At 42.4% G+C, this 26,657-nt stretch overlaps 1 protein-coding gene across 1 annotated transcript in view; it reads left to right on the top strand.

Moving 5' to 3' along the window:
* The window catches only part of MOCOS (molybdenum cofactor sulfurase), a 244,289-nt gene that overhangs the window by 14,197 nt on the left and 203,435 nt on the right, over positions 1-26,657 (top strand). The window contains exons 2-3 of the mRNA XM_068147762.1: positions 19,623-19,712; positions 22,972-23,038. Of these exons, the coding sequence (XP_068003863.1) occupies positions 19,623-19,712; positions 22,972-23,038 (157 nt within the window). The remainder of the gene's footprint in view (positions 1-19,622; positions 19,713-22,971; positions 23,039-26,657) is intronic.

Raw genomic sequence — 26,657 nt, 5'->3', positions numbered from 1 at the left:
AATTTCTGTCACACACAGTCTTAGAAGAGACAGAGAGATCGAAGGATATGAACTTTTGGTGACATGATTAGCTAAGGAAGGATGATTACACAACTAAGCTTAGTTCTTCTGGCAATATGCAGAATAAAGTCGTAAATTCAAATTTGAAGCTCATGTGAAGAAATACTCATTAATTAAATTAATGATGTGCAAATTAAGTTCTTTAATGCACAATTAAACACCAAATAGTGCTGTTCACACACCTTTAAAAACTTTCCAACAGGTCAGGTGAAGTTACACAGTCATCAGAAAGTTTGTCCTGTAATTTCTTCCTCAGGAAGAAATTGAAGACCAGGAGTTTCCACATTTTTATATTGGCGCCATACAATGCATTAAAGTGGTTGTGCTTCAGTAATTTGGAACTGATGGTATCAGTAATGGGGACAAACATATGTTGCCTTTTTTTAAATAGGAAAAGACTTTGTATTGTTGTTAAATAAAATGCACTGCTGTTTGCTGTGCCATTCATTTCCCAAGTGATTTTTGAAGGAATAGAATAGAATAGAATAGAATAGAATAGAATAGAATAGAATAGAATAGAATAGAATAGAATAGAATAGAATAGAATTAACCAGGTTGGAAGAGACCTTTGAGATCATCAAGTCCAACCTATCACCCAACACTATCTAATCAACTAAACCATGGCACCAAGCACCCCATCCAGTCTCTTCCTAAACACCTCCAGGGATGGTGACTCCACCACCTCCCCGGGCAGCACATTTCAATGGCCAATCTCTCTTTCTGTGAAGAACTTCTTCCTAACCTCCAGCCTAAACCTCCTCTGGCTCAGCTTGAGACTGTGTCTTCTTGCTCTGGTGCTGGTTGCCTGGGAGAAGAAACCAGGCCCCACCTGGCTACAACCTCCCTTCACATTTTTATTATTTGTGTATCTGTTTATAATTTCTTTTAATGTAAACGATTAGAATTGTCACAGAACAAAAAATTACTCTGCTACTCTGGCAGTATTCAACTTTGGTTTAGTTGATTAGATGGTGTTGGGTGATAGGTTGGACTTGATGATCTCCAAGGTCTTTTCCAACCTGGTTGATTCTATTTTTCTGTGATTCTGTGATTTTTTAAAGATCTGTCATTGCCTTTGATTTCTCACATGCTAGGAAAACAGTCATGCAGGTTTAATCAGGTTTAATCAGAAGTCCAGTGAGCAGAATGGAAGACTTTTCTTAATGCCCTGTCTGATCTTGGTTGTAATGGACAATTTGCTTTTTTAATGCATGTTGTCTTCTCATGTGACTGGATAAAAACAGATAAAGAGAAGTGGTGAACTAGCAACAACTTCCCTAACTGGTGGACTAAATTGAGTAAAATTAAAGACTGCATGAAAAAGGAGCCTTCTCCAGCCATAGACATTCCTTCCTCCTGCACAGAAACTGTTTACTATTGAGTATCCAGAAGCAAACTGTGCCCTCAGAACTCTATGTACATACTCTGCTGTTGCATGATCATAAAGCTTGTCTTCACAAACAAATGGAACATTAGACACAGCTTTTAAATTCATTCCCTTAAGAATGCAAATGCCTTGGAAGTTCTGTATGATGGGAGGTGGTCATGAAGTGTAACAATATGATAATAATCCTCTTCTTAGCATAGATGTTTAGAGACTCTTACAATGCTACTGAGACAGCCTAATAATACAAATGGAGGATGACTGGATACCCTTCTAAAAAGGAGACAATTTAACACAAATGAAGAAAAACTTTGGCCATTTAAATTCATTAGAAGTTCTTTGGGAGGCTAACAGTACAGAAGAAATAAACTAAAACCCATGGAAGATATGCTTTGGCAAATGTGAAATTGCATGCAAGTAACATTAACATCCAAAAAGTAATAACCCTTCAGTGATGACTGCAAAGGTGTGTTTTGAAGATATAATAAGACAATAGAGTGACACATCTGAACTGCACTACTGATGACTCATTCTTCCAGGGACAGAGCAAACCCTGTGAGTGGAACACACAAGTCCATTTCAATCTGTTGTTTACAGCTATTTCTGATTTGTCTAAGGTGTATGTCCCTGCCTGGCTTTTCTACAGTGGTAATGAAATTAAGCCTTCTGTTCTAAGGTCTTTTAACTGTCTAGTTAATGTTTGATCAGTGAACTTAATATCCAAACTCTGAAAAAGCAGAAATACAGAAGGAAGGCAGAAAACTATGACAGTTGTAATGGGAAAATCACTTGCTGTGTATATTAAATGTTCCCTAAAACTATCTCAATTTGCAAAGCCATAGTATTTGTGAGAAGTTGAGTACTTCATAAATAATGAAAGAGTGCAAATCCTGGTGGGTTAGGTTTATACGTTTTTTTACTAGTTTCCTTGCTGTCAGGTATTCTGTTGGGTGATTCTCCCCCTCTACTCAGCTCCGGTGAGACCTCACCTGGAGTACTATGTCCAATTCTGGAGCCTCTATTACTGGAAGGATCTGGAGGTGCTGAAAGGTGTCCAGAGAAGGGCCACGAGGATGATCAGAGGGCTGGAGCTCCTCTCCTATGAGGACACACTGAGGGAGTTGGGGCTGTTCAGTCTGGAGAAGAGAAGGCTCTGAGGAGACCTAATTGTGGCCTTCCAGTATGTGAAGGGGGCCTACAAGAAAGCTAGGGAGGGACTTGTTAGGGTGTCAGGGAGTGATAGGACTAGGGGGAATGGAACAAAACTAGAAATGGGTAGATTCAGATTGGATGTTAGGAAGAAGTTCTTCAGCATGAAGTTGGTGAGACACTGGAACAGATTGCCCAGGGCGGTGGAGGCCCCATCCCTGGAGGATTTTAAGGCCAGGCTGCCTGTGTTTCTGAGCAAACTGATGCAATGTGAGGTGTCCCTGCCCACAGCAGGGGTGTGTTGGAACTAGATGATCCTTGAGGTCCCTTCCAACCCTAACAATTCTACCATTCTATGATTCTGTTTTTCAAAGGTTGGAATGGATCTTTCTCTCTTTGTACTCCAAATGTCAAATTTTAAAACACCTGCTTTTGTTGGAATATTTATCTTCTGATTAGGTCTAATGAAAGGCAAAGCCAACTTTTCAGCTCATGTGAGCTCACAGTGTGTAATGCAGAGTTCACAGTGTGCAATGCTTGTTTGGAGGCTCTTGGTCAATTCTCTGAGTTTTACATCACTGAGCCTGACATTCCTAAAAGATTAAATAGAACTTTGATCCTTTCTTTTAATCTTCATTTTCCACCCCACCCCCCTTCCCATTTCTACAAGTATAGAGCAGGATAGGTGTACTTGTAAAGTGACCTGAGGATTATGCTGCAGTGCTTCCAGGATACATCTGAGTGCCACAGAAGTGGAGGAAACAGTACCAAAAAATCTCAGGGCAGATGTTGTGTTTTCAGAAGTATTTGTTCACATCTGCAGATATAAATGCTCAATATCTTGTGGGTACAGTCAACTTGTAATATCAGTCACTTTGACTTCAGTTCCCTTCTAATGTGATTACATACTGTATTAAGCAAACAGCAGTTAATTTGCAGTGATCTCCTCCTTTTTTTTTTTTTTTTTTTTTTTTTTTTTGTATTTCAATGTTACACATTAAGGTGCATTCCCATTTTGGTATTTTTGGCTTGAGTTTGGAGAGCAGTTTCTAGAAGTAACTGGATCAGGAATGAAACATAGATTCATAGATTTGTAGAATGGTTTGGGTTGGAAAGGACCTTAAAGATTGTCTTGAGGAGGCTCAGGGCAGACCTCATTGCTCTCTACAACTACCTTAAAGGTGGTTGTAGCCAGGAAGGGGTTGGTCTCTTCTCTCTAGCAACCAGCACCAGAACAAGAGGACAGTCTCAATCTGCACCAGGGGAAGTTTAGCCTCGAGGTGAGGAGAAAGTTCTTCACTGAGACAGTCATTCATCATTGGAATGTGCTGCCCAGGGAGGTGGTGGAGTCCCCATCCCTGGAGGTGTTCAAGAGGAGATTAGATGTGGCACTTGGTGCCATGGTCTAGTCATGAGGTCTGTGGTGACAGGTTGGACTCGATGATCTTTGGGGTCTCTTCCAACCTTGGTGATACTGTGATACTCTCTATTTCCAACTCCCCTGCCATGTGCAGGGACACCTTCCACTAGACCAGGTCACTCAAGACCTCATCCAACCTGGCCTTGAACACCTCTGAAGAGGAGGCATCCACAACACACCTGTGCAGCACTGTCTCACCACCCTTAATATAAAAAATTACTTCCTAATATCTAGTCTAAATCTGACCTCCTCAAGCTTCAATCCATTCCCTCTCATCCTATTTCTACAAGCCCTTATAAAAAGTGCCTTCCTGGCTTTCTTACAGGCCCTTTTCAGGTACTGGAAGGCTGCTCCAGAGCCCTCTTTTCTCCAGGCTGAAGAGCCCCAACCCTTGCAGCCTATCCCCATGCCCCAGCCATCTGGTCATTTTCATGGCCCTCCTCCGAACCCTTTGCAGCAATTTGAGGTCCTTCTTACGTTGGGGATACCAGAACTGGATGCAGTACTCCAGATGGGGTTCTCATGAGAGCAGAGTAGAGGGAGAGAATCACTTCCCTTGTTCTGTTGGTTGCAATTCTTTTGATGCAGCCCAGGATACAGTTGGCCTTTGGGAATGGAAGTACACATTGCAGGCTCATGATGAGTTCTTCATTGACTGACACTACAAGTCCTTCTCCTCAAGGCTACTCCTAAGCCATTCCTTGCACAGCCAGTGTTTGTGCATGGAGAGCCAATTGTTATATGCACTGGGTTAAATGTGTTCTTTGAGTTACTGTTTTAAGCAAGATTTTTGTCCCTCTTAATTGGTTGAATTTTGGATACTCTAATTGAAAAGGCAGTGGGATGTGATCTTACAATTCTTGGAAAATCAAGTCATTCTTGAGGTAATTGTAACTAAGAATACAAATGAGGGCACCCTAACATACTCTTTTTTTCTTTGTTTCTTTAAATAATTTTAGTTTGTTCTTCCTTTGCTTAGAATTATAAACTTTTTCTTTATGTTTTCCAATCTTCTGACTCATACCTTGGCCTTCCTGTACTCCACTAGAAACCTTTACTAGTCTAGCAAATGGTTCTGATATGTTTAGTTACTTCATTTTCCCATCTCCTGCCTGATCCTTGTGGTGAAAAACATGAATTCAGTTTTGCTAAAAATAATCAGGAATTGCAAATTAGTTTCATCTTAATGACAAGTAATTATTTTCAAAATGAAAGTAATAAGAACCAAATGTACTATTGTTGCTTTAAACATGCTTGCTTTGAGGGAATATGGTAATGTTATGCCCAGAAGCAGAAATTCAACAGGAAGGAGAAATTTTCAGAATATAATAAGAGCTCATTATAGACATTCGTTCTCTCATGTTACTTCTCATGTACTCTCTCATGTTCCTTCTAGTCAAGGTTTTAGACTGGAACATCTGAAGAAGTGTTTTAAAATTAACAGGGCAGAGATGAGCTCTGAAATGTTAGCAAATTGCTATTGCTTTTCCATTTACAAGGATACGCTTCATCATTACTTTGATAGTTCAGTAATTAATGTTCACCTCACTTAAAATTCCTCTTCATCCTGGCTTCATGTTATGGAATCAATTCCTCAATTTCTTAGCTTGCACAACTCTCTGCTTGCCACCTGACATCCTTTGCTTGCGTGAGGAAGAGGCGTGCTTGACATTCTCTAGATTGGTAAAAGCGGCCTATAAAGGACAACCAAGCTTTAGCATGGGTGGGGAACTCCAGCATTAATCACTTGAGTGTGGGTATGATAATCACGGAAGCCTTAGTACTCATTCATGACCCAGTTCTGGAGGGAGAGTATGCAATATGTGGTTTTATCTAGATTGTATTTTCAGGTATTTTGTGTTATAAACTGAGTATATGCTTTATGAATGGTGTAATTTATTCAAACACAGCAAGACTATACACTTCAGTGGTGTAACACCTAGATTTTTAGGCACATAACATTTTCTCAGCTGCCTTGAGGCAAAACAGAATAGCTGCTGTTGATTCAGAGTTGTGATTTTAAGGCCAGAGTTCAGAAATTAGGGAAAATATTTGTTTTTCTACTCATAATCTTTTATTCATTCTCAAAGCTACTCTAGTGTTAATGAAGCCATTTGTATCATAGTATCATAGTATCAGTCAGGGTTGGAAGGGACCACAAGGATCATCTAGTTCCAACATCCCTGCCATGGGCAGGGACACCCTACACTAGATCAGGCTGTCCGGAGCCTCATCCAGCCTGGTCTTAAACACCTCCAGGGATGGGGCCTCAACCACCTCCCTGGACAACCCATTCCAGGGCTTCACCACTCATGCTGAAGAACTTCCTCCTCACATCCAGCCTGAATCTCCCCACCTCCAGCTTCATTCCATTCCCCCTAGTCCTATCACTACCTGAGATCCTGAGAAGTCCCTCCCCAGCCTTCCTGTAGGCCCCCTTCAGATACTGGAAGGCCACAATTAGGTCACCTCAGAGACTTCTCTTCTCCAGACTGAACAGCCCCAACTCTTTCAGTCTGTCCTCATAGGAGAGGTTCTCCAGCCCTCTGATCATCCTTGTGGCCCTTCTCTGGACACCTTCCAGCATGTCCATATGCCTCCTGTAATAGGAGCTCCAGAACTGGACACAGTACTCCAGGTGGGGTCTCACCAGAATACTCCAGGTGGGGTCTATGGTACTTTTGGGGTATGTGGTACTTAGAATTTATGGTGAAGCTCTTTCATGTCTAATGTTGTTAGTATTGAAAGAAGACTTTGAATTGAGAGTACTTATATTATGATTCTTTGAATATATGGTCATAAGATTGAGATAAAATAGTAATTGTTTTATTGGTGGGGCCAGGCAAAAAGAAAGAAAGGGAACAACTACAAACATCTTTTTGCATGCAAAAGTTTCCAGTAGAATATTGATACCAAATATGAAAATCTATACATTTGTATCAGTAATGTCAGTCTGTAGTAGGGCTCATGATGCTCAGATATTAGTATTCTTTTAGTACTAGTTTAAATGGGATTAACTTCACAGGTGCCCCAAATCCTATTTTTATTTGAACATGGAGCATCCTGATAAACAAAGGTAATATGCAGAGAAAAACTAGTTGACTGAATGGGCTTGCAATGAGCTGAACAGCACTAGAACTGAAGTCTTCTGTGCTGGAGTTGTCCAGTGAATGCAAGTTTATTCAAGCTGGAAGTGTGCCTAACTGTCTTCAAAGATATTCACCAGTAACTATGGTTAATGAAGATATTATAGATACCTTTGTTTTGGTTTGCCTTGGGGGAGAGTGAAAGGACTGGTATTGTTTGTAGGCATTCATTTTGATTAACTGAGACTGGAAGCAGATGTGATGGCTTCTATGTTATCACTTTGCCAGAAACATCAATACATACACTTTAGAGAAACAGTGGAGAAGACCAAAAAGAACTGTAAGGGAAGAGAGTCTCCAGGCTTACATCTGCTTTGCCTTATGTTCTACTACAAGAAGCAATATGAAAACACTGATTGCCACCTTAAGGGGATACTTGTGTACATATACTCATATACCCATCTCAGTATTGCATATGCAGGCATATTTGTGCATATTTGTAAATGAAGATGTACAATATGTGCATGGAAGAAAGCCTCAGTCACCTGGATACTTTAAATATACTTCTGAAACATTTTTTTGTTTAATGTAACTGACTCTAGTAAGCTGATCTGTGTCATCTTGTGATTATGTTGCTTTTGCCTCTGTTAAAGACCTCCTATGTCTTCTGTCAATGGGTTATTAAAAATGTTGCACTTTTAAAGTTGATATTTGCACTTACAGAGATTTTGTGCATAGCCCAGAGACTGAAGATGTCCTGGAGATGCCATAAGAAGAGACAGCAATATGAGCAGCCCAGTCTCTCTTACTTAAGAAAGGAAATTTTCACTTATTGCAGAGAGCATTTAAGCTTCTCTTCAGATCATAACTCAGCTCCTTAAGTTGGCCTGGAACCAAAGAGGTAATCAGTGCAATATGTTTAGGAAGTGCTGATTATAGCATATTTGTTAATGGTTTAACTCATACAGAGTTCAGCAGAGTCTCGTAATTACTTCAAAGTCTCTGAGTCAGACTTTGATACATGTTCTCATATTTGAATTGATCTTGCTTTTCTTCTGCAGAGGTGAGGTCTCTGTGACCTAGAGGCAAAGGTTTGCTCTAGTTATTCATTGCTGTAAAGCTAGAAACTCAGTCAGACTCCACTTGGATTCCTTTTGTTGCACTGAACTTTGGAAAAGGCTTATTTTTTTTCCCAGCTCATTGCAGTGCTTCAGAGGTCAGAAAACCTGACCTCTGAAACTATAATGCCTGTACCAAATTCAAGGTAATGTCTCTAGAAGAGCCACAAATTTCTGTTTCTAAAAGTTAAATTTAAAGTAACGACCAAATCTCCAAATCTGTGTCACATGCTAGCAGTCCTTAGGGCCATAAACAATGTGCTTGTGTCAACAGATCAAGTGATTTGGGGTTTTCTTTTAGTAAAATGTAACATGCCAGACATTAGTGAAGCTAGAAAAGATAGAATACCTGGAAGCTGTATGCTGTTATGTTAGGTGGCCAAGAAGGCCAATGACATCCTGGCCTGTATCAGGAATAGTGTGGCCAGCAGGAGCAGGGAAGTCATTGTGCCCCTGTACTCAGCACTGGTTAGGCCACACCTTGAGTCCCCTGTCCAGTTCTGGGCCCCTCAGTTTAGGAAAGATGTTGACTTGCTGGAACATGTCCAGAGAAGGGCAACAAAGCTGGGGAGAGGTCTGGAGCATAAACCCTATGAGGAGAGGCTGAGGGAGCTGGGGTTGATCAGCCTGGAGAAGAGGAGGCTCAGAGGAGACCTTCTTGCTATCTACAACTCCCTGAAGGGAGATTGTAGCCAGGTGACGTTTGGTCGCTTCTCCCAGGCAACCAGCACCAGAACAGGGGCACACAGTCTCAAGCTGCACCAGGGGAAGTTTAGGCTCAAGGTGAGGAGAACATTCTTCACTGAGAGAGTCGTTCGCCATTGGAATGAGCTGCCCAGGGAGGTGGTGGAGTCACCGTCCCTGGAGGTGTTCAAGAGGGGATTGGATGTGGCACTTGGTGCCATGGTCTAGTCATGAGGTCTGTGGTGACAGGTTGGACTCGATGATCTTCGAGGTCTCTTCCAACTTTGGTGATTCTGTGATTCTGCGATATTACAGAATATCCATGCATATACATACATATACATATGTATGTATACATTCCTATTAAATTATCCACAGGAATCCATTTGTGTCTTTTAAATATTTTTTTTTGAGTGAGAAAAAAGTTGTTTGTGGGGATATTAGGAAATTACAGTCAGCCTTGAAAAAATTTTACAAAATATTACTTAATTTAAAAAAAAACCTCCCCAACTAAGAAATAAATATATTCAATGAATGTTATCATTGACACCTGTACATTTAACTCTGCCTGTGAACTTTAGTAAAGGTAAATCTTTAGTAAACTTTAGTAAAGGTAAATAGTTTAGAACTTTCTTTTTATAGTTGAATAAGTTTTACTTGAGGTAGCAGCTTGGATCAAATTGCTATAATGTAAAAGTTAAACTGGCTTGGTTGGTGAAGAATCACTGCCAAGGGATTTTTAGGATGGAAAAATATTTAGATTGACCCAATGACAGGCTGGACAGATGGGCAGAATCCAACGGCACGAGATTGAACACATCCAAGTGCCGGGTTCTGCACATTGGCCACAACAACCCCATGCAGTGCTACAGGCTGGGGTCAGAGTGGCTGGAGAGCAGCCAGGCAGAGAGGGACCTGGGGGTACTGGTCGATGGTAGGCTGAACGTGAGCCTGCAGTGTGCCCAGGCAGCCAAGAGGGTCAATGCCATCCTGGCCTGCATCAGGAACAGTATGGCCAGCAGGAGCAGGAAGGTCATTCTGCCCCTGCACACTGCACTGGGTAGGCCACACCTTGAGTATCGTGTCCAGTTCTGGGCCCCTCAGTTTAGGAACGATGTTGACTTGCTGGAATGTGTGTTGCTGGAAGGGCAATGAAGTTGATGAGGGGTTTGGAGCACAAGCCCTATGAGAGAGAGACTGAGGGAGCTGGGGCTGCTTAGCCTGGAGAGGAGGAGGCTCAGGGGAGACCTTATTGCTGTCTACAACTACCTGAAGGGAGGTTGTAGCCACGTGGGGGCTGGTCTCTTCTCCCAGGCAACTAGCACCAGAACAAGAAGACACAGTCTCAAACTGCACCAGGGGAGGTTCAGACCCTACCCACATAAATAGCTTTCATGGAGTCAGAATGGCCACTGCTGAGGAGTACAGCAAGCAAGGAAGGTGTGTGGGGTTGAGTGTAAACTATTTTAATGTTCTGTCTACTTTGCTGTAGGTAATAACACAATGAAAGCAAATAATGCAAGCCAATATATGAGCAGAATAATAATGCGAACTTACGGTTAAATGTAATTGCACAGTCCATCAAGTCAAACACTAAAATATGTTAATTAAATACGAATAGAATAGAATAGAATAGAATAGAATAGAATAGAATAGAATAGAATAGAATAGAATAGAATAGCATCGCATCGAGTCTCCTCCTAAACACCTCCAATAATGGTGACTCCACCACCTCCCTGGGCAGCCCATTCCAATGGGCAATCACTCTCACTGTGTAGAATTTCCTCCTAACATCCAGTCTGAACCTCCCCTGGCACAGCTTGAGACTGTGTCCTTCCCACAGAACTCAGTAACTTGTTAGTGGCCCTTAAAGTATTGATGCCATTATGCAGCTTGCTCTTAGTCCAGTGCAGATCACTTGGCTGTCAAGTTGATCTGGGATTACTCAAATTGATGGGCTCAAAAGAACGGGCAGTGGAAAGTAGAACCTGCTCCAGTCAGATACTACTTGGGCAGTAACACTGCTGTGTCACTTCACTGGGCCTGTAGCAATTAAGTCAAATCATGCTGAGAAACAGTGTGTCTTTTAATTTCCTGGTAGCTACTCAGGCTTCAGGTATCTGTGGCCTTGTCTGTCAAACACTGCACTTTTGTGGTGTTTCAAAGAGCAACTCAGCCTTAACATTACCTTGTCCTAGCAGAGGAAGAGTGTTTAGATGAGAGCAATGCTGTTAAACATACTCTGGTATTGCTAGTTTTTACCTAAACTGATGCAAAACATGGACTCAGGGCACAGATAACAATATTCACTGTTTAATCCAGAAATTACCCAGCAACAGCAATTTCTTTTTTCTTTTATTCTTAATGTACTTCACTAATGGGTTTGCAGGACAGGATCTTTGTGCATACAGTGTGTGGGCACATCATGCCCTGTATCATTGTGAGTTTTCAGGCACTTTTATGAATGTTGTATGTATTACATTTTTTAAGCTATTTTTGAGACCCCACCTGGAGTCCAGTTCTGGAGCCCCTATTACAGGAAGGATCTGGAGGTATTGGAAGGTGTCCAGAGAAGGGCCACAAGGATGATTAGAGGGTTGGAGCTCCTCTCCTGTGAGGACAGACTGAGGGAGTTGGGGCTATTCAGTCTGCAGAAGAGAAGGCTTCAAGGAGACTTAATTGTGGCCTTCCAGTATTGAAAGGGGGCCTACAAGAAAGCTGGGGAGTGACTTTTTAGGGTATCAGGTAATGATAGGACTATAGGTAGGGCAGATTCAGATTGGATGTTAAGAAAAAGTTCTTCAGCATGAGGGTGGTGAGACACTGGAACAGGTTGCCCAGGGAGGTGGTAGAAGCCCCATCCCTGGAGGTTTTGAAGGCCAGGCTGGATGTGGCTGTGAGCAACCTGATGCAGTGTGAAGTGTCCCTGCCCACAGCAGGGTGTTGGAACTATATGATCCTTGAGGTCCCTTCCAACCCTTGACAATTCAATGATTCTGTGATTCTATGATTTAATTTAGAAGCATCCTTGGGGGCAGTCTATGTTAAAGGGGAGCTGCCTCTAAAGAGTACTGACTTAGATGTGTAAAATAATCTGAGGTATCTGATGTGATGCTACCTGTTAAAACCTCACTGTGTCCAAAAGATAGCACAGTTGTCTACAACTTCTGTAGAGCATTCTCCACTTTATTTTGTTACTTGTTTGTTCTCTTGCTTTTGTTGAGTGAGTGAAAATCTGTCATATTTATATTTTGACAGTTAAAGCTTCATCTTGCCTTCAGCTTGTTGTCATATAATCTATTTCATACTGGTTTTGTTAATATTGCTGTGCTTAAGATACATACTACCTCCCTAGGGGCATTGACTGTATTTACTTTCCAAGTAATATTGTGCATATAATCCCACTGAACTGCAATTATATACACCAATCAAAATTCACAACTCTGTACAATTGCTGTCTTGTAGATACATGTTTAATTCTTCATTTTGAAACTTTTGAAAACGTAGCTGGCAGGCTGTAATCAGATGGAGTGCAGGAATTTTGAGGTGCAGGGGCGATGAAAAATAATCTGTGAAGCTACAACAGAGATTGTTTTATTTTGGTGTCTGGGGCAGAATAGAGTAGAGTAGAGTAGAGTAGAGTAGAGTAGAGTAGAGTAGAGTAGAGTAGAGTAGAGTAGAGTAGAGTAGAGTAGAATAGACCAGACCAGGTTGGAAGAGACCTTTGCGATCATCAAGTCCAACCTATCACCCAACACTATCTAATCAACTAAACCATGGCACCAAGCACCCCATCCAGTCTCTTCCTAAACACCTCCAGTGATGATGACTCCACCACCTCCCTGGGCAGCCCATTCCAATGGCCAATCTCTCTTTCTGTGAAGAACTTCTTCCTAACACCCAGCTTAAACCTCCCCTGGTGCAGCTTGAGACTGTGTCCTCTTGTTCTGGTGCTGGTTGCCTGGGAGAAGAGACCAGCTGCCACCTGGCTACAACCTCCCTTCAGGTAGTTGTAGAGAGCAAATGACAGGGTGGCCAACAGTTCAGGAGGTGGACTTTGATTAGGCACATGTAATGTAGGCAAATTGACTTAATTTTTTTTGGAAGTATTACTCAAAGTTCAAAAATGTGTAGCACCAAGAACAATTTCAGGGCTTAAAAGGGAAGATTGCATAATACTAAAGGAATAATCATTTAGCCAGATAGGAGCTGGGTCACCAGGTGTGGTAGTGTGAAGGTGTAATCCTCCCACCACATAAAGCACAGCTAACTCAGAGAAGCGAATGAAAAGCTGTATTTTACAAGCAGAATGAAATGCAATGAATATGTACAAAATATACAGTATTTACAATATATACAAAATTCACAGGAAAGAATGTAACACAGAAAAACCCTCCTGAGGAGAATCCCCTCTCTCTTCCCCCCTTTCTTGTCCAAGCTAACTAGAGAAAAAAAGGAGAAAAGAAAAGAGGAATGGATATTAAGGGACAAGCATTAGTTCCACCACCTCCCTCGGCAACCTGTTCCAGTGTCTCACCACCCTCAGGGGGAAGAACTTCTTCCTAACATCCAATCTGAGTCTACCCATTTTGAGTTTTCTTCCACTCCCCTTAGTCCTGTCATTACCTGGCACCCTAAAAAGTCCCTCCCCAGCTTTCTTCCAGGCCCCCTTAAGATAGTGGAAGGCCACAAGAAGGTCTCCTTGGAGCCTTCTCTTCTCCAGACTGAACTGCCCCAACTCTCAGTCTGTCCTGATAGCAGAGCAGCTCCAGCCCTCTGATTATTCTTATGGCCCTTTTCTGGACATGTTTCAGCGCCTCCAGATTGCTCCTGTAATAGGGGCTCCAGAACTGGACACAGTACTCCAGGTGGGGTCTCACCAGAGCAGAGTAGAGGGGGAGAATCACCTCCCTTGACCTGCTGGCCATGCTTCTCTTGATGCAGCCCAGGATGTGATTGGCTTTCTGGGCTGCAAGTGCACACTGGTGGCTCCTGTTGAGCTTCTCATTCCCCAGCACCCCCAAGTCCTTTTCTTCAGGGCTGCTCTCAAGCCAGGCAATGTCCAGCCTATATCAGTGCTTGGGATTGCCCTGAGCCAGATGCAGGAATAGTTCTCCATGTAAAATTAATCTGCAAGTTTATTACCGTATGAATATTACAACTTAGGGACTGATACTCTTGCTGAGTAACTTCCCATAATTAATGCTGACACATGGAATATTTTTTTATACTCCTATAAAAGAAAATCTACTTCTGAAATGTGGTTTTATCAAATAGTTGTTTTATTATTAGGTCAAAGTTAATCTTACCTCTTCCCTGAGCAATGAAACCACATCCTGATGGATATTGCATTTTCATTTTCTTTTGGTAGATCACATTATATTTTCTTTTTAGTGCTACTTTGCATAAACAGCATAATTTCCTACTGCTGACAGCCTATATGCTACATACCACAGTTAAACAGGGGGAACCATATTATTCGGTATATACTGACAAATCTCTTTGGTTAATGTGAATTTAATAACGTTAAAAGAGAAGATGTTATTAAACTGGAGGGGAAAAGCACAATGAAAGTTATAAATGTAGTTTTCTTTGGCAGTGCATGTGCCACTTTTCTTTTTCTTTCTTTTAAAATATTTTAATGAAAAAGTGCAATATCAAGAAAGACACTTATCTCAGCACAGTCTCAAATGACGAGAGAACCTATTAGTTATTGGGGGGGGCAACAAGGAGAGAGCATTAAATACTGTTCTGTGTTTTCAATTAAACAGCAGCATTAAAGTTTAAATCAAATTTTAAGAATTAATGTTTTTTTCCCTTCTCAGCCAAATGTCCTTCCACATTTTAAAAGAAATATAACCAAAGGAGGAAGTAACATAACCAAAATAATATAACCAAAGGGGGCATTTTAAAAACAACTGGCTGGATGTTACAAAGAAATTCTTCACAGAAAGAAAGATTAGCCATTGGGAATGTGCTGCCCAGGGAGGTGGTGAAGTCACCATCACTGGAAGTGTTTAAAAAGAGACTGGATGAGGCACTTAGTGCCATGGTTTAGTTGCTTAGATGGTGTTGGGTGATAGGTTGGACTTAATGATCTCAAAGGTCCTTTCCTGTTCAGGCCTGTTCAGGTGTTCCATCACCCTTACAGTAAATAAGTTTTTTCTCATGCTGAGATGCAATTTCCTGTAATTGAGTTTATGTTCATTGCCCTTTGTCTTATCACTGGGTATCACTGAAAAGAGACTGGCTTCATCCCAGTGACAGCCATCCTTCAGATATTTGTAGACATTGATAAGGTCCCCCTGTCAGCCTTCTCTTCCACAGACTAAACAGCCCCAGGTCTCTCAGTCTTTCCTTGTAAGAGGTGCTCCAGGCTCTGAGCAACCTGATCTAGTGTGAGGGGTCCCTGCCCATGGCAGGGGTTTGGAGCTAGATGATCATTGAGGTCCCTTCCAACCCTAACAATTCTATGATTCTATGATTCTTATATTCAGGCAGAATGTCCTGTCTCCACTTCGGGCCCACTGCCACTTGTCCTATTGCTAGCACCACTGAAGAGTCTGGCCCCATCTTCTTGATACCTGCCCTTTGAAGTTTATAGCCATTGATAAGATTCCCTCTCAGTGTTCTCTTCTCCAGGCTAAGGAGCCCCAAGTTTCTCAGCCTTTTCTTGTAAGAAAAATACTTCAGTACCCTAATCATCTTAGTAACCTCTGCTGGTCTCTCTCCAGTAGTTCCTTGTCTTTCTTGAACTGGAGAGCCCAGAACTGGGCACAATACTCCACATGAGGCCACATTAGGACAGAGTAGAGGGGGAGGAGAACCTCCCTCAACCTGCTGGTAACACTCTTCTTAATGTAAGTTAGATTAACTTGTTATCACGAGGACTCCTAGACCATTTCCATGGAGATGCTTTCCAGCAGATCAATCCATGCAGTACTCTACACTTGCCCTTGGTGAACTTCATGAGTTTCCCTCTGCTCAGCTCTCCAGCCTGTTAAAGTCTCACGGAATGGCATCACAGTCTTCTGGTGTATCAGCCACTCCTTAAAGTTTTGTACCATCAGTAAGTTTGCTGAGGGTACACTTCATCCAGGTCATTGATGGATATGTTGGACAAAACTCGACTCCGTACTGACCCCTTGGGGAATACTGCTAGCTACAGGCCTCCAACTAGACTGCACCACTGATCACAAGCTCTGACCTCTTTCAGTCAGTTCTCAAACCACCTCACTGCCTGCTCATCTAACTCTTCCTAAGCTTACATACGAAGTTCTCATGGAAGACAGCCTTGCTGCTGTTCCCATGCTTTGCCAGACAGGGGCTCGACTGTCTCCTGCCATGATGCAATGTTCCTCTTCATACAAATCTCCTGCACTTTAGAGATCAGATGAGCAACTGGTGACCTCTCCTGTCAGAAACATCCATATGGACTCTTTTGTACCTGTATACACTGCTTCATATTGTATGACAGAAACTATTGACAACTGTAGGTTTTGGGGATTTTTAAATTTAAAACAATAAAGCCTGTGCATCCAATAAATCATTCCAGGTTTTCTCTGTGCTCAACCCCTCAAAGCACTTCAAAGCACCTTCAAGACATCCTTAAAAATCCTACTTTCACTAGACATTGCACATGGGATAGCCAAGAGCTTTTCTCTTTTGCAAATGAGGAGGGATGAATGTCTGAACTCATTTTATCATTAACACTGCCTCACAGCTTTAAAAACTGAATCACTACTACAGCAATATAATAATGATACATATTTCTATGTATCAAACCTTCTTGTTTAAAGCTTAATTCAGTTTTGAATCCCTGTGGAAAGGTAAGGCCTTTAAAATACTTAAATTCTAATCTTCATCATGCTCATCATTAAAAGCTGAAGTAGGTTGAAATCCTTAAGGTAAGTAAAATGAAAAATAAAATATAAAATAAGGGGCATGAAGCACACAGGAGAAATGGAAGAATAATTGCCAAATATTAGGAAATCTAAAATGGTCAAACATGAAAAAGCCTTTGATTCCAATAAGCATTTATTTAAATGTTTTGAAAGAGCTTAATAATATTAATTTCGTATCTATATAATACATATGTGTATATATACATAAGGACATTTTAAAACTTAATTGAATGTTAAGTAGCAGAGTGACAAGAAATGCTTAAATGAATTAAAAGTTAAACTAATTCTTTCTCTGGGCTTCAAGCATGGTATAGGCCTTGTCAGCTCTTGAGAGAATTGCTTCATCTGTTAGCAAGAAGGCAACACTACCACTGTTAGTGCTAATAAGAATAATTATTATCATAGAATCAATAAGGTTGGAAAAGACCTCAGAGATCATCAAGTCCAAACTGTTACCTAATACCCAACACCTCATGACAACTAAATCATGGCTTCAAGTGCCATGTCCAACCTTTTTTTAACCACCTCCAGTGATGGTGACTCCACCACCTCGCCGGGCAGCTCATTCCAATGACCAATTACTCTTTCTGTGAAGAACTTTCTCCTCGCCTCAAGCCTAAGTTTCCCCTGGTGCAGCTTGAGACTGTGTCCTCTTGTTCTGATGCTGGTTGCCTGGGAGAAGAGACCAACCCCTTCCTGGCTACAACCTCAGTCCAGGTAGTTGTAGAGAGTAATAAGGTCTCCCCTGAGCCTCCTCTTCTCCAGGCTAAGCAACCCCAGCTCCCGCAGCCTCTCCTCATAGGGCTTGTGTTCAAAGCCTCTCACCAGCCTTGTTGCCCTTCTCTGGACATATTCAAGTGTTTCAATGTCCTTCTTAAGGGGCACAGAACTGGACACAGTACTCAAGGTGCAGCCTAACCAATGCAGAGTACAGGGGCAGAATGACTTCCCTGCTCCTGCTGGCCACACTATTCCGAATGCAGGCCAGGATGCCATTGGCCTTCTTGGCCACCTGGGCACACTGCTGGCTCATGCTCAGGTGGCTGTCAATCAGCACCCCCAGGTCCTTCTCTGTTTGGGAGCTCTCCAGCCACTCTGACCCCAGCCTGTAGCTCTGCATGGGATTGCCGTAGCCAAAGTGCAGCACTCGGCACTTGGACTTGTTGAATGCCATCCCATTGGACTCTGCCCATCTGTCCAGTTGGTCGAGGTCCCTCTGCAGAGCCTTTCTACCCTCTGACTGACTAACATCTGCTCCCAACTTGGTGTCATCTGCAAATTTGCTGATGACTGACTCAATGCCCTCATCCAGATCATCAATGAAGGTGTTAAATAGGACAGGGCCTAGTACTGATCCCTGGGGGACTCCACTGGTGTCTGGCCACCAGCTGGATGTGGCACCATTCACCACCACTCTCTGGGCTTGGCCCTCCAGCCAGTTCCTAACCCAGCACAGAGTGTAGTGGTCCAAGCCACAAGCTGACAGCTTAGACAGCAGTTTGCTATGGGGGACGGGGTCAAAGGCGTTGCTGAAGTCCAGGTAGACCACATCCACAGGCCTCCCCACATCCACCAGATGGGTCACCTGTTCATAGAAGGAGATCAGGTTGGAGAGGCAGGACCTGCCCTTCCTAAATCCATGTTGGCTGGACTTGAGCCCTTGGCCGTCCTTCAGGTGTGCAGTTATTGCCTCCAGGATAATCTGCTCCATCGTTTTCCCTGGCATTGAGGTCAGACTGACTGGCCTGGAGTTTCTAGGTTCCTCCATCCGACCCTTCTTGTGGATGGGGACCACACTGGCCAGTTTCCAGTCACCTGGGACCTCTCCGGTGAGCCAGGACTGGAGGAAAATGATGGAGAGCGGCTTGGCCAGCTCATCTGCCAGCTCTCTCAGCACCCTAGGATGGATCCCATCCGGTCCCATGGACTTGTGAGTGTCCAAGTAGCTCAGCAGGTCCCGAACTAATTCCTCATGGATTACCGGGGCATTACACTGCTCCCCAACCCCAAACTTATAACAATCCCCTCTTATAACAATCCCTCTTATAACAATATATGATATGTGTGAAGTCTTACACTTTCAGGTCATAATAACTGTTTGTAATCAGGTATCTGTGCTCCTCCAACTACACTGCTGCACTGTGTTCCCATGGTTCAAGAGCCATCAAGGCTAACACTGCCTCCTCTTACCAGTCTATCAGTGCTTGGAGCTCTGCTCTTCAAATTTTAACCCTTCGTCTCTGGACACGCTCAAGAGTCCAATGTCCTTCTTAAATTTAGGAGCCCAGAAATGGACACAGTACTCAAGGTGTGGCCTAACCAGCACTGGTAATAGTAGTTTTCATAATAAGTAGTGCCTGGGTGTAACAAGATACTGTGGCTGAAGACACTAGCTTGGTCAGTCTTGTACAGGCAGACACAGAAAGATTTTTCTCTTCCAAGGAACGCACATAAAAGGAAGGACCACTTTAAAATATTTTAGTTTTAATGAAAAATTACCAAGCAGCAATTGCAATGTTAGACTTCTACTGTATTTTTTTTTTCTTTCTCTTTTCTTTTTTCTAATAGTGAATGAAGATGTCTTGCTGTGAATATTGGCTACTGAAGCATATATGAGAAATACTTTTCAAGAGCTGTGGAGACCTCTAAGTCAAGCAGACAATTACCACACTCTGGGAAACTCAGGGAAACTGTCCTTTTTTATATGATGTACTGCACTAGGGCTGTCTGAGTGGTGCACTTCACAATGTAGCCCATGGGAGAAAATGGGATTAAATGCTGTAAAAATTGAATCTAGTAATTTTATTTTTATTTTAGGGATTACTTACCTTGACCATGCCGGCTCAGCACTTTTCCCAGAGAGTCTACTTAAAGCTTTTACTGATGACCTCAGAAACAATGTTTATGGTAAGTGCAAAGCAGTGTTGCCATTAGTCATTTCGAGTCTGCATCTAAATAGCTCAAAATCATGCCTCTCGACTTCTTGGACGAGTATTTCTGTGGGATTTTCACACTGCTATAGAGCAGTTGGAAAATCAGTGATTTTGCAAAGGAGTCATAGTCCCTTTGTGCCACTTCTAGCTTTGTTCTTTGGTGGCCAAGGACATATCTGTGTTGGTGAAGAATTAAAATCAATAGGAACATGATTCCTGCTCAGGGACTAGGATACCATGCTGGGGACTAAAAAACCCCAAACCTCAATGTAGCTCTGAGCACTGTTTTTTGGGGTGTGGTTTTGTGTTGGTTTTTGTTTGGTGGTGGTTTTTTTTTCTTTTCCCTGTACAAAATACAAAACCAATTTCCTACACAAAGACCAGAATCTGGAACAATCTCCCTTCTCAGTGAGAGTCATCACAGCAGCTAAGTGTAAACACTTCCTTTGGAACACAGCTTAGGTCAAAGTGAATTCAAGCAGGAAATAGGTGCTATACCTCTCTCAGACTGTAAGACTTTGGTACATACAGAGAAAAATAGGATGTTAATTGCCAAAGCGATCTTGCATATAAGAATGTGAATAAAATATCTACAAAATTGCACAGTATCTGGAAGCCTTCTCTTCTCCAGGTTGAACCCCAACTCTCTCAGCCTGTTTTCATAGGAGAGGTGCTCCAGCCCTCTGATAATTTTTGTGGCCCTCTCCTAGAACCTCTCCATCACTTCCATGTCCTTCTTTTGTTGAAGACACCAGAGCTGGACATGGTACTCCAGGTGAGGTCTCACCAGAGCAGAGTACAGTGGCAGAATCACTTCTCTCAATCTACTTGCCATACTTCTTTGGATGCAGCCCAGGAGGTGATTGGCTGATTTGCCTTCTGGGCTGCAAGTGCACGGTGTTGGCTCATGTCCAGCTTTTTGTCCACCTTTTCTGCAGGGCTGATCATAATCTCATCATCCCCCAGCCTGTATTGAGGCCTGGATTGCCTTAACCCAGTTACAGAGCCTTTAACTTGGCCTTGATGAACCTCATGATATTCACCTGTGCCTACTTCTCCAGCTTGTCCAGTTCCCTCTGAACAGATTTAGAAAAAAAGCTGTTAGAACAGAATAGAACAGAACAGAACAGAACAGAATAGAATAGAATAGAATAGACCAGACCAGACCAGGTTGGAAGAGACCTTCAAGGTCATCACGTCCAACCTATCATCCAACACCACCTAATCAACTAAACCATGGCACCAAGCACCCTATCAAGTCTCCTCCTAAACACCTCCAATGATGGTGACTCCACCACCCCCCTGGGCAGCCCATTCCAATGGGCAATCACTCTCTCTGTGTAGAATTTCCTCCAAACATCCAGCCTGAACCTCCCTGGTGCAGCTTGAGACTGTGTCCTCTTGTTCTGGTGCTGGTTGCCTGGGAGAAGAGACCAGGCCCCACCTGGCTACAACCTCCCTTCAGGTAGCTGTAGACAGCAATAAGGGCTGCCCTGAGCCTCCTCCTCTCCAGGCTAAGCAACCCCAGCTCCCTCAGCCTCTCCTCATAGGGCTGTGCTCCAAACCCCTCCCCAACTTTGTTGTCCTTCTCTGGACACGTTCCAGCAAGTCAACAACCTTCCTAAACTGAGGGGCCCAGAACTGGACACAGTACTCAAGGTGTGGCCTAACCAGTGCAGTGTACTCTTCAGTCAAGCACCAGCACACTTGTGCTTGTCACCTGGGTGAGCCACTTGAGACTTATGGGTAATTCTCATTTTCAGTGTGTCATTTCTTTCTGTTTTGCTTCCTGAATGCTGACAAGATCAGGATCCAGAGCACGGATTTCAGTTCCTCTACAAAACAGATGTCCTTGATAGGGGCTTTTTGCTATTGTGACAAGATATGTTGATTATATTCAAATTCTCCTGTTCAAGCGGATGTTTGTGATATTAAAATTAATGTTCTTTTACTACAGACATTTTGAAGTGAAATATATTCACTCTGATCTTGGTTATTTCAAACAACTTTGGGCTCAACCCTTATAGTTAGTACCATCTGTATATGGCAGGGGGGAAAAAGGTGAATTTAATGCTTGTGAACAGAAATAGCATCGTGCCAGTTTGGAGAAGATTTGTGTAGTACCTATAATGCTGTGAGATAATAAATTGTATCTTTTTAATACTACTTTTCTCTCTAGTGTGGCCAAACCTCTTTTTCTTTTCAAGTTACCTCTCATACTTTGAGGGCAGTAACTGTTGTATAAAAAGAGTTCAGTTAGTAGACACAGATGTGAGTGAAGGGGGAATTTTACTTGCACCGTTTTTACTTTCTTGGTGATAATCCGCAGGCCCAAAGAGCTGTAGTTTAGCTGTTGCATGTGGAAATGAGGGGAAATATTGTAAGTAAGAGAGAATCTCACTTCCAGATTGAGAATATTTGAAGTGGTAATTACAGAAATGCAACATCCTACAGGAAATGTCTAAGTATTAGTTCTGAGCTTGAGCTCTAAATCTATTATTCTTTTCAACACCTTTGCTCAATAACTATCAGTAGGGTGATTTCAGGATTTTAAAAAGAGAGTAGCTATTATTCCAGCCTACTGCATAAACTGTAGTAAAATAACATCTTTTTTTTTTTTTTTATTCTCTTTCCTCATTGTTTAGACATGTTCTTTAAGAATTTGCTACTTGGGAAGTGCTGAGCCTGTGTGGATATTGCTGTAATCTTTTTTGCTCAAGAAGATAAATTTGTGCTCTTCTTATGTACTCTTAATTGTTAATACATGCCTGTGCTGAGTTGCACTGAGGTTGCTATTAATATTGCAATAAAGTTTCTGTTTTTACAAGCTATTTGAATTTCAGGCACTAAAACAAGCAGTGTTAGTCCTGGTGGCCATTGATGAAATACCTGTCATCTCCAGATAGCTAGTGCTCAAATATATTTATGAATGTACATTTTGTCTGTAGTTTTTCCTTGTAGATTTGTGCATATGCAGCTGTACCTTCATGGTTTAGAGAACTGCCCAACTATTGGTGAGATATCCAGCTGAAGTTTCAAGAACTTGTGTAATTGCTGCCCTCTGTTACATGTTCATTCTCTTGACTGCAAGGAGCTTCAGGGCATTGCTGTGAAGTTAAATGTGTTAAATCTTTCTTTGTCATTTTTTCAGTCTGTGTTGCTGTAATGCTTTCATTAAAAAAATTATTAATATCGAAAATGTGATTAAGTTCTGTGTCTCTGTTCTTTCCTAGGTAACCCTCATAGTCAGAATATCAGCAGCAAGCTGACATATGATACAATTGAGCATGTCCGATACAGGTAGAAATACCTTTCTTTCAAATGTTGTATGATGCACTTCACAGCTTTAATTTTGATTAGTCATGTGTTGTTTTGATTGTTTTGATGTTATGTAATTTTCTGGAGGTCACTTGTCACACCTAAAGAAAACACCCCACTTTTAAAGCACAAGATACTGGGGTAGTCAAGTACTGAACAGTCCATTCTTTGTCATTGAATCATAGAATCAATAAGGTTGGAAAAGACCTCAAAGATCATCAAGTCCAACCTGTCACCCAAGACCTCATGACCATGGCACCAAGTATCACAGTATCACCAAGGTTGGAAGAGACCTCAAATATCATCAAGTCCAGCCTGTCACCCAAGACCTCATGACTAGACCATGGCACCAAGTGCCACATCCAATCCCTTTTTTAACACCTCCAGGGATTGGGACTCCACCACCTCCCTGGGCAGCACATTCCAATGGCTAACAACTCTCTCTGTGAAGAACTTTCTCCTCACCTTGAGCATAAACTTCCTCTGGTGCAGCTTGAGACTGTGTCCCCTTGTTCTGGTGCTGGTTGCCTGGGAGAAAAGACTAACCCCCATCTGGCTACAACCTCCCTTCAGGTAGTTTTCTTCCAGATGCCCCAATTCTCACAGCCCAGTAGTTAAATTAGTGCTGTAATATAAGTCCACAGTTTTAATTAATATGCAGAAGCTGGAATCTCAGAAGTGATTATTATTAAGATGGCATGGCAAGATGGTAAAGTGGAATTAAGTGCAAGGACATGGTTAAAATTCAGATGAAATTAAATAGGGCGTGATTCCATAAATCTGTAAGATTCAGATGAAATTAATTAGGGTGTACTGGTTTCTGAGAATGTATAAAAAGATTGGGAGGATATGTACTCTATTTTACAACAAGTACATCTGCTGGTGTAACAAAATACCCTTCAAAGTAGCATTAGCTGACTTTTTAAGAGAAAGGAAAAAGAAGAGTTCAAGGTAAAGTACACTGAAAGTACTCTTTTGGATGTTAATTTACACCATGAGGAAATAGAGCCATGGAATCAATAAAGTTGGAAGAGATCTCAAAGATCATCAAGTCCAACCTGTCACCCAAGACCTCATGATGTGTGTACTTGGGTTTAGGGATTGGGCTTAGGTAACTCTTGCTATTTTATAAAATACATCTTTATTGAAGAATATGTATGCTCTGAGTTTATTTGCCTGCTTCTAATGGCAAATAGTGTTGTGGATTCACCTTTGTTGTTTCACTTTCCTTAAAAGCAAAGACTTCTCCAAAGGACATCACAGAATTCGGATCAATAGCAATGGTACTATAGCGCTGTAATGTTTGCATTTGTAATGAAGAAAATCTGCTTTAGACCTTCCTGCTGCTTTTTCTCTGACAGTACTTTCATAACATAGGATCCTGCTTTAAAATAAAGTTGTAAATAATACTTTCAACTGCAAATAACAGCTAAAAGTTTTAATAGAATTTAATAGAATAGACCAGGTTGGAAGAGACCTTCAAGGTCATCACGTCCAATCCATCAACCAATCCAACCCACCTAAACAACTAAACTATGGCACCAAGCACCCCATCAAGTCTCCTCCTGAACACCTCCAATGATGGTGACTCCACCACCTCCCCGGGCAGCCCATTCCAATGGCCGATCACTCTCTCTGTGTAAAACTTCCTCCTAACATCCAACCTAAACCTCCCCTGGTGTAGCCTGAGACTGTGTCCTCTTGTTCTGGTGCTGGCTGCCTGGGAGAAGAGGCCAGGCCCCACCTGGCTACAACCTCCCTTCAGGTAGTTGTAGAGAGCAATAAGGTCACCCCTGAGTCTCCTCCTCTCCAGGCTAAGCAACCTCAGCTCCCTCAGCTTCTCCTCATAGGGCTTGTGTTCCAAATCCCTCACCAACTTCGTTGCCCTTCTCTGGACACATTCCAGCAAGTCAACATCCTTCCTAAACTGAGGGGCCCAGAACTGGACACAGGACTCAAGGTGCAGCGTACAGGGGCAGAATGACCTCCCTACTCCTACTGGCCACACTGTTGCTGATGCAGGCCAGGATGGCATTGACCCTCTTGGCTGCCTGGGCACACTGCAGGCTCATGTTCAGCCTACCATCGACAAGTACCCCCAGATCCCTTTCTGCCTGGCCGCTCTCCAGCCACTCTGACCCCAGCCTGTAGCTCTGCATGGGGTTGTTGTGGCCAATGTGCAGAACCCAGCACTTGGATGTGTTCAATCTCATGCCGTTGGATTCTGCCCATCTGTCCAGCCTGTCAAGGTCCCTCTGCAAAGCCTCTCTGCCCTCCAGCAGCAGATCAGCTCCTGCTGCCAGCTTGGTGTCATCAGCAAATTTACTGATGATGGACTCAATGCCCTTATCCACATCATCAATAAAGATGTTAAAGAGCATGGGTTATGAGGGAGTAATAACACAAGATTTCTTGCTGGGAGATGCTGGTGGCTATAACTTGTTCTCTTCCTCATCCCCTAACTTTCTGGAGAAAGTATTTATCTGTGATTCTTCCACAACCTCTTTTATGTTGTGCAGGATGACAACCTAATAATGTTACACCAAGGGAAATGAAAAAGACTAGCTGTGAGGAATGACTGTTTTCAAAAGCAGACTCTTGTAGCCAGGTACAGCAACACCCACAGAGCCTCCTGAGAATATCTGTGTACTCACATGCAGTGTTAGCATTCTTGTTTCTCTTTACTCTCCGGGATAATTCAATGTTGCCATTTCATCATTCTTCTTATGAAGGCACAGTAGAAAGTCATTGTTTCTAGAACAACTATTGTTGCACTCTGTGTTCCTCATTGTGAAGGGGTAAGGAAATAGACTTTCACTGTGTAACTTATATGGATTACTTTAAAAGAGATTCAGGTTGCTTTATTTTGGATTCTGCTTTCAAAAATACTTTTATAAGGACAGAAGATGACAAAAGCCATACCAGTGTTTGCAGTGTGGATTGCTGGCTTGCTATGTTTTCTTTTTCTGGGGGCAAGGGGGGAAAGTCTCTCTACATTCAAATGAACATTTTCAGCACTGCACCGTACAGAATTTGTCATCTATCCCTATAGAAAGTCAACCATTATACCCCAATAAAATTTTTAAAAGCACAGTCATCAAAAAGCTGTAGTCATAAAAACTCAGGAAGAAATGCCCCAGAAACACTGTCAGTAAGTCACCCATCTAAAAGGCAATAAAAGTATATTAAAAATCCATGCTTCCACGTCCCTGCAGCTAATGAAAATAAGCAATATAGCAAGACAGGGAGACAGGCAGCTCTGTCCTGCATTGCAGAGCATAGACTAGATTTCCTCAGTGAAAGAATAATTCAATGGCTAGTTTCAGAAATAAAAAGCTTGCTTAGAAGTCTGCTTTTTGGCATAGAATCATAGAATCAATAAGGCTGGAAGGGATCTCAAAAATCATCGAGTCCAACCCATCACCCAAGACCTCATGACAACTAAACCATGGCTTCAAGTGCCACATCCATTGCCCCCTTGAACACCTCCAGGGATGGTGACTCCACCACCTCCCTGGGCATCACATTCCAATGGCTAACAACTCGCTCGGTGAAAAACTTTCTCCTCACCTCGAGCCTAAACATCCCCTGGCACAGCTTG

Source organism: Melanerpes formicivorus, unplaced genomic scaffold (assembly GCF_026170545.1).
Source record: "Melanerpes formicivorus ecotype bairdi unplaced genomic scaffold, bMelFor1.0.p_v2 SCAF_15, whole genome shotgun sequence".
NCBI lineage: Eukaryota > Metazoa > Chordata > Aves > Piciformes > Picidae > Melanerpes > Melanerpes formicivorus.
The sequence above is the reverse complement of the archived record's forward strand: the minus strand, read 5'-3'. Positions and strand labels throughout refer to the sequence as shown.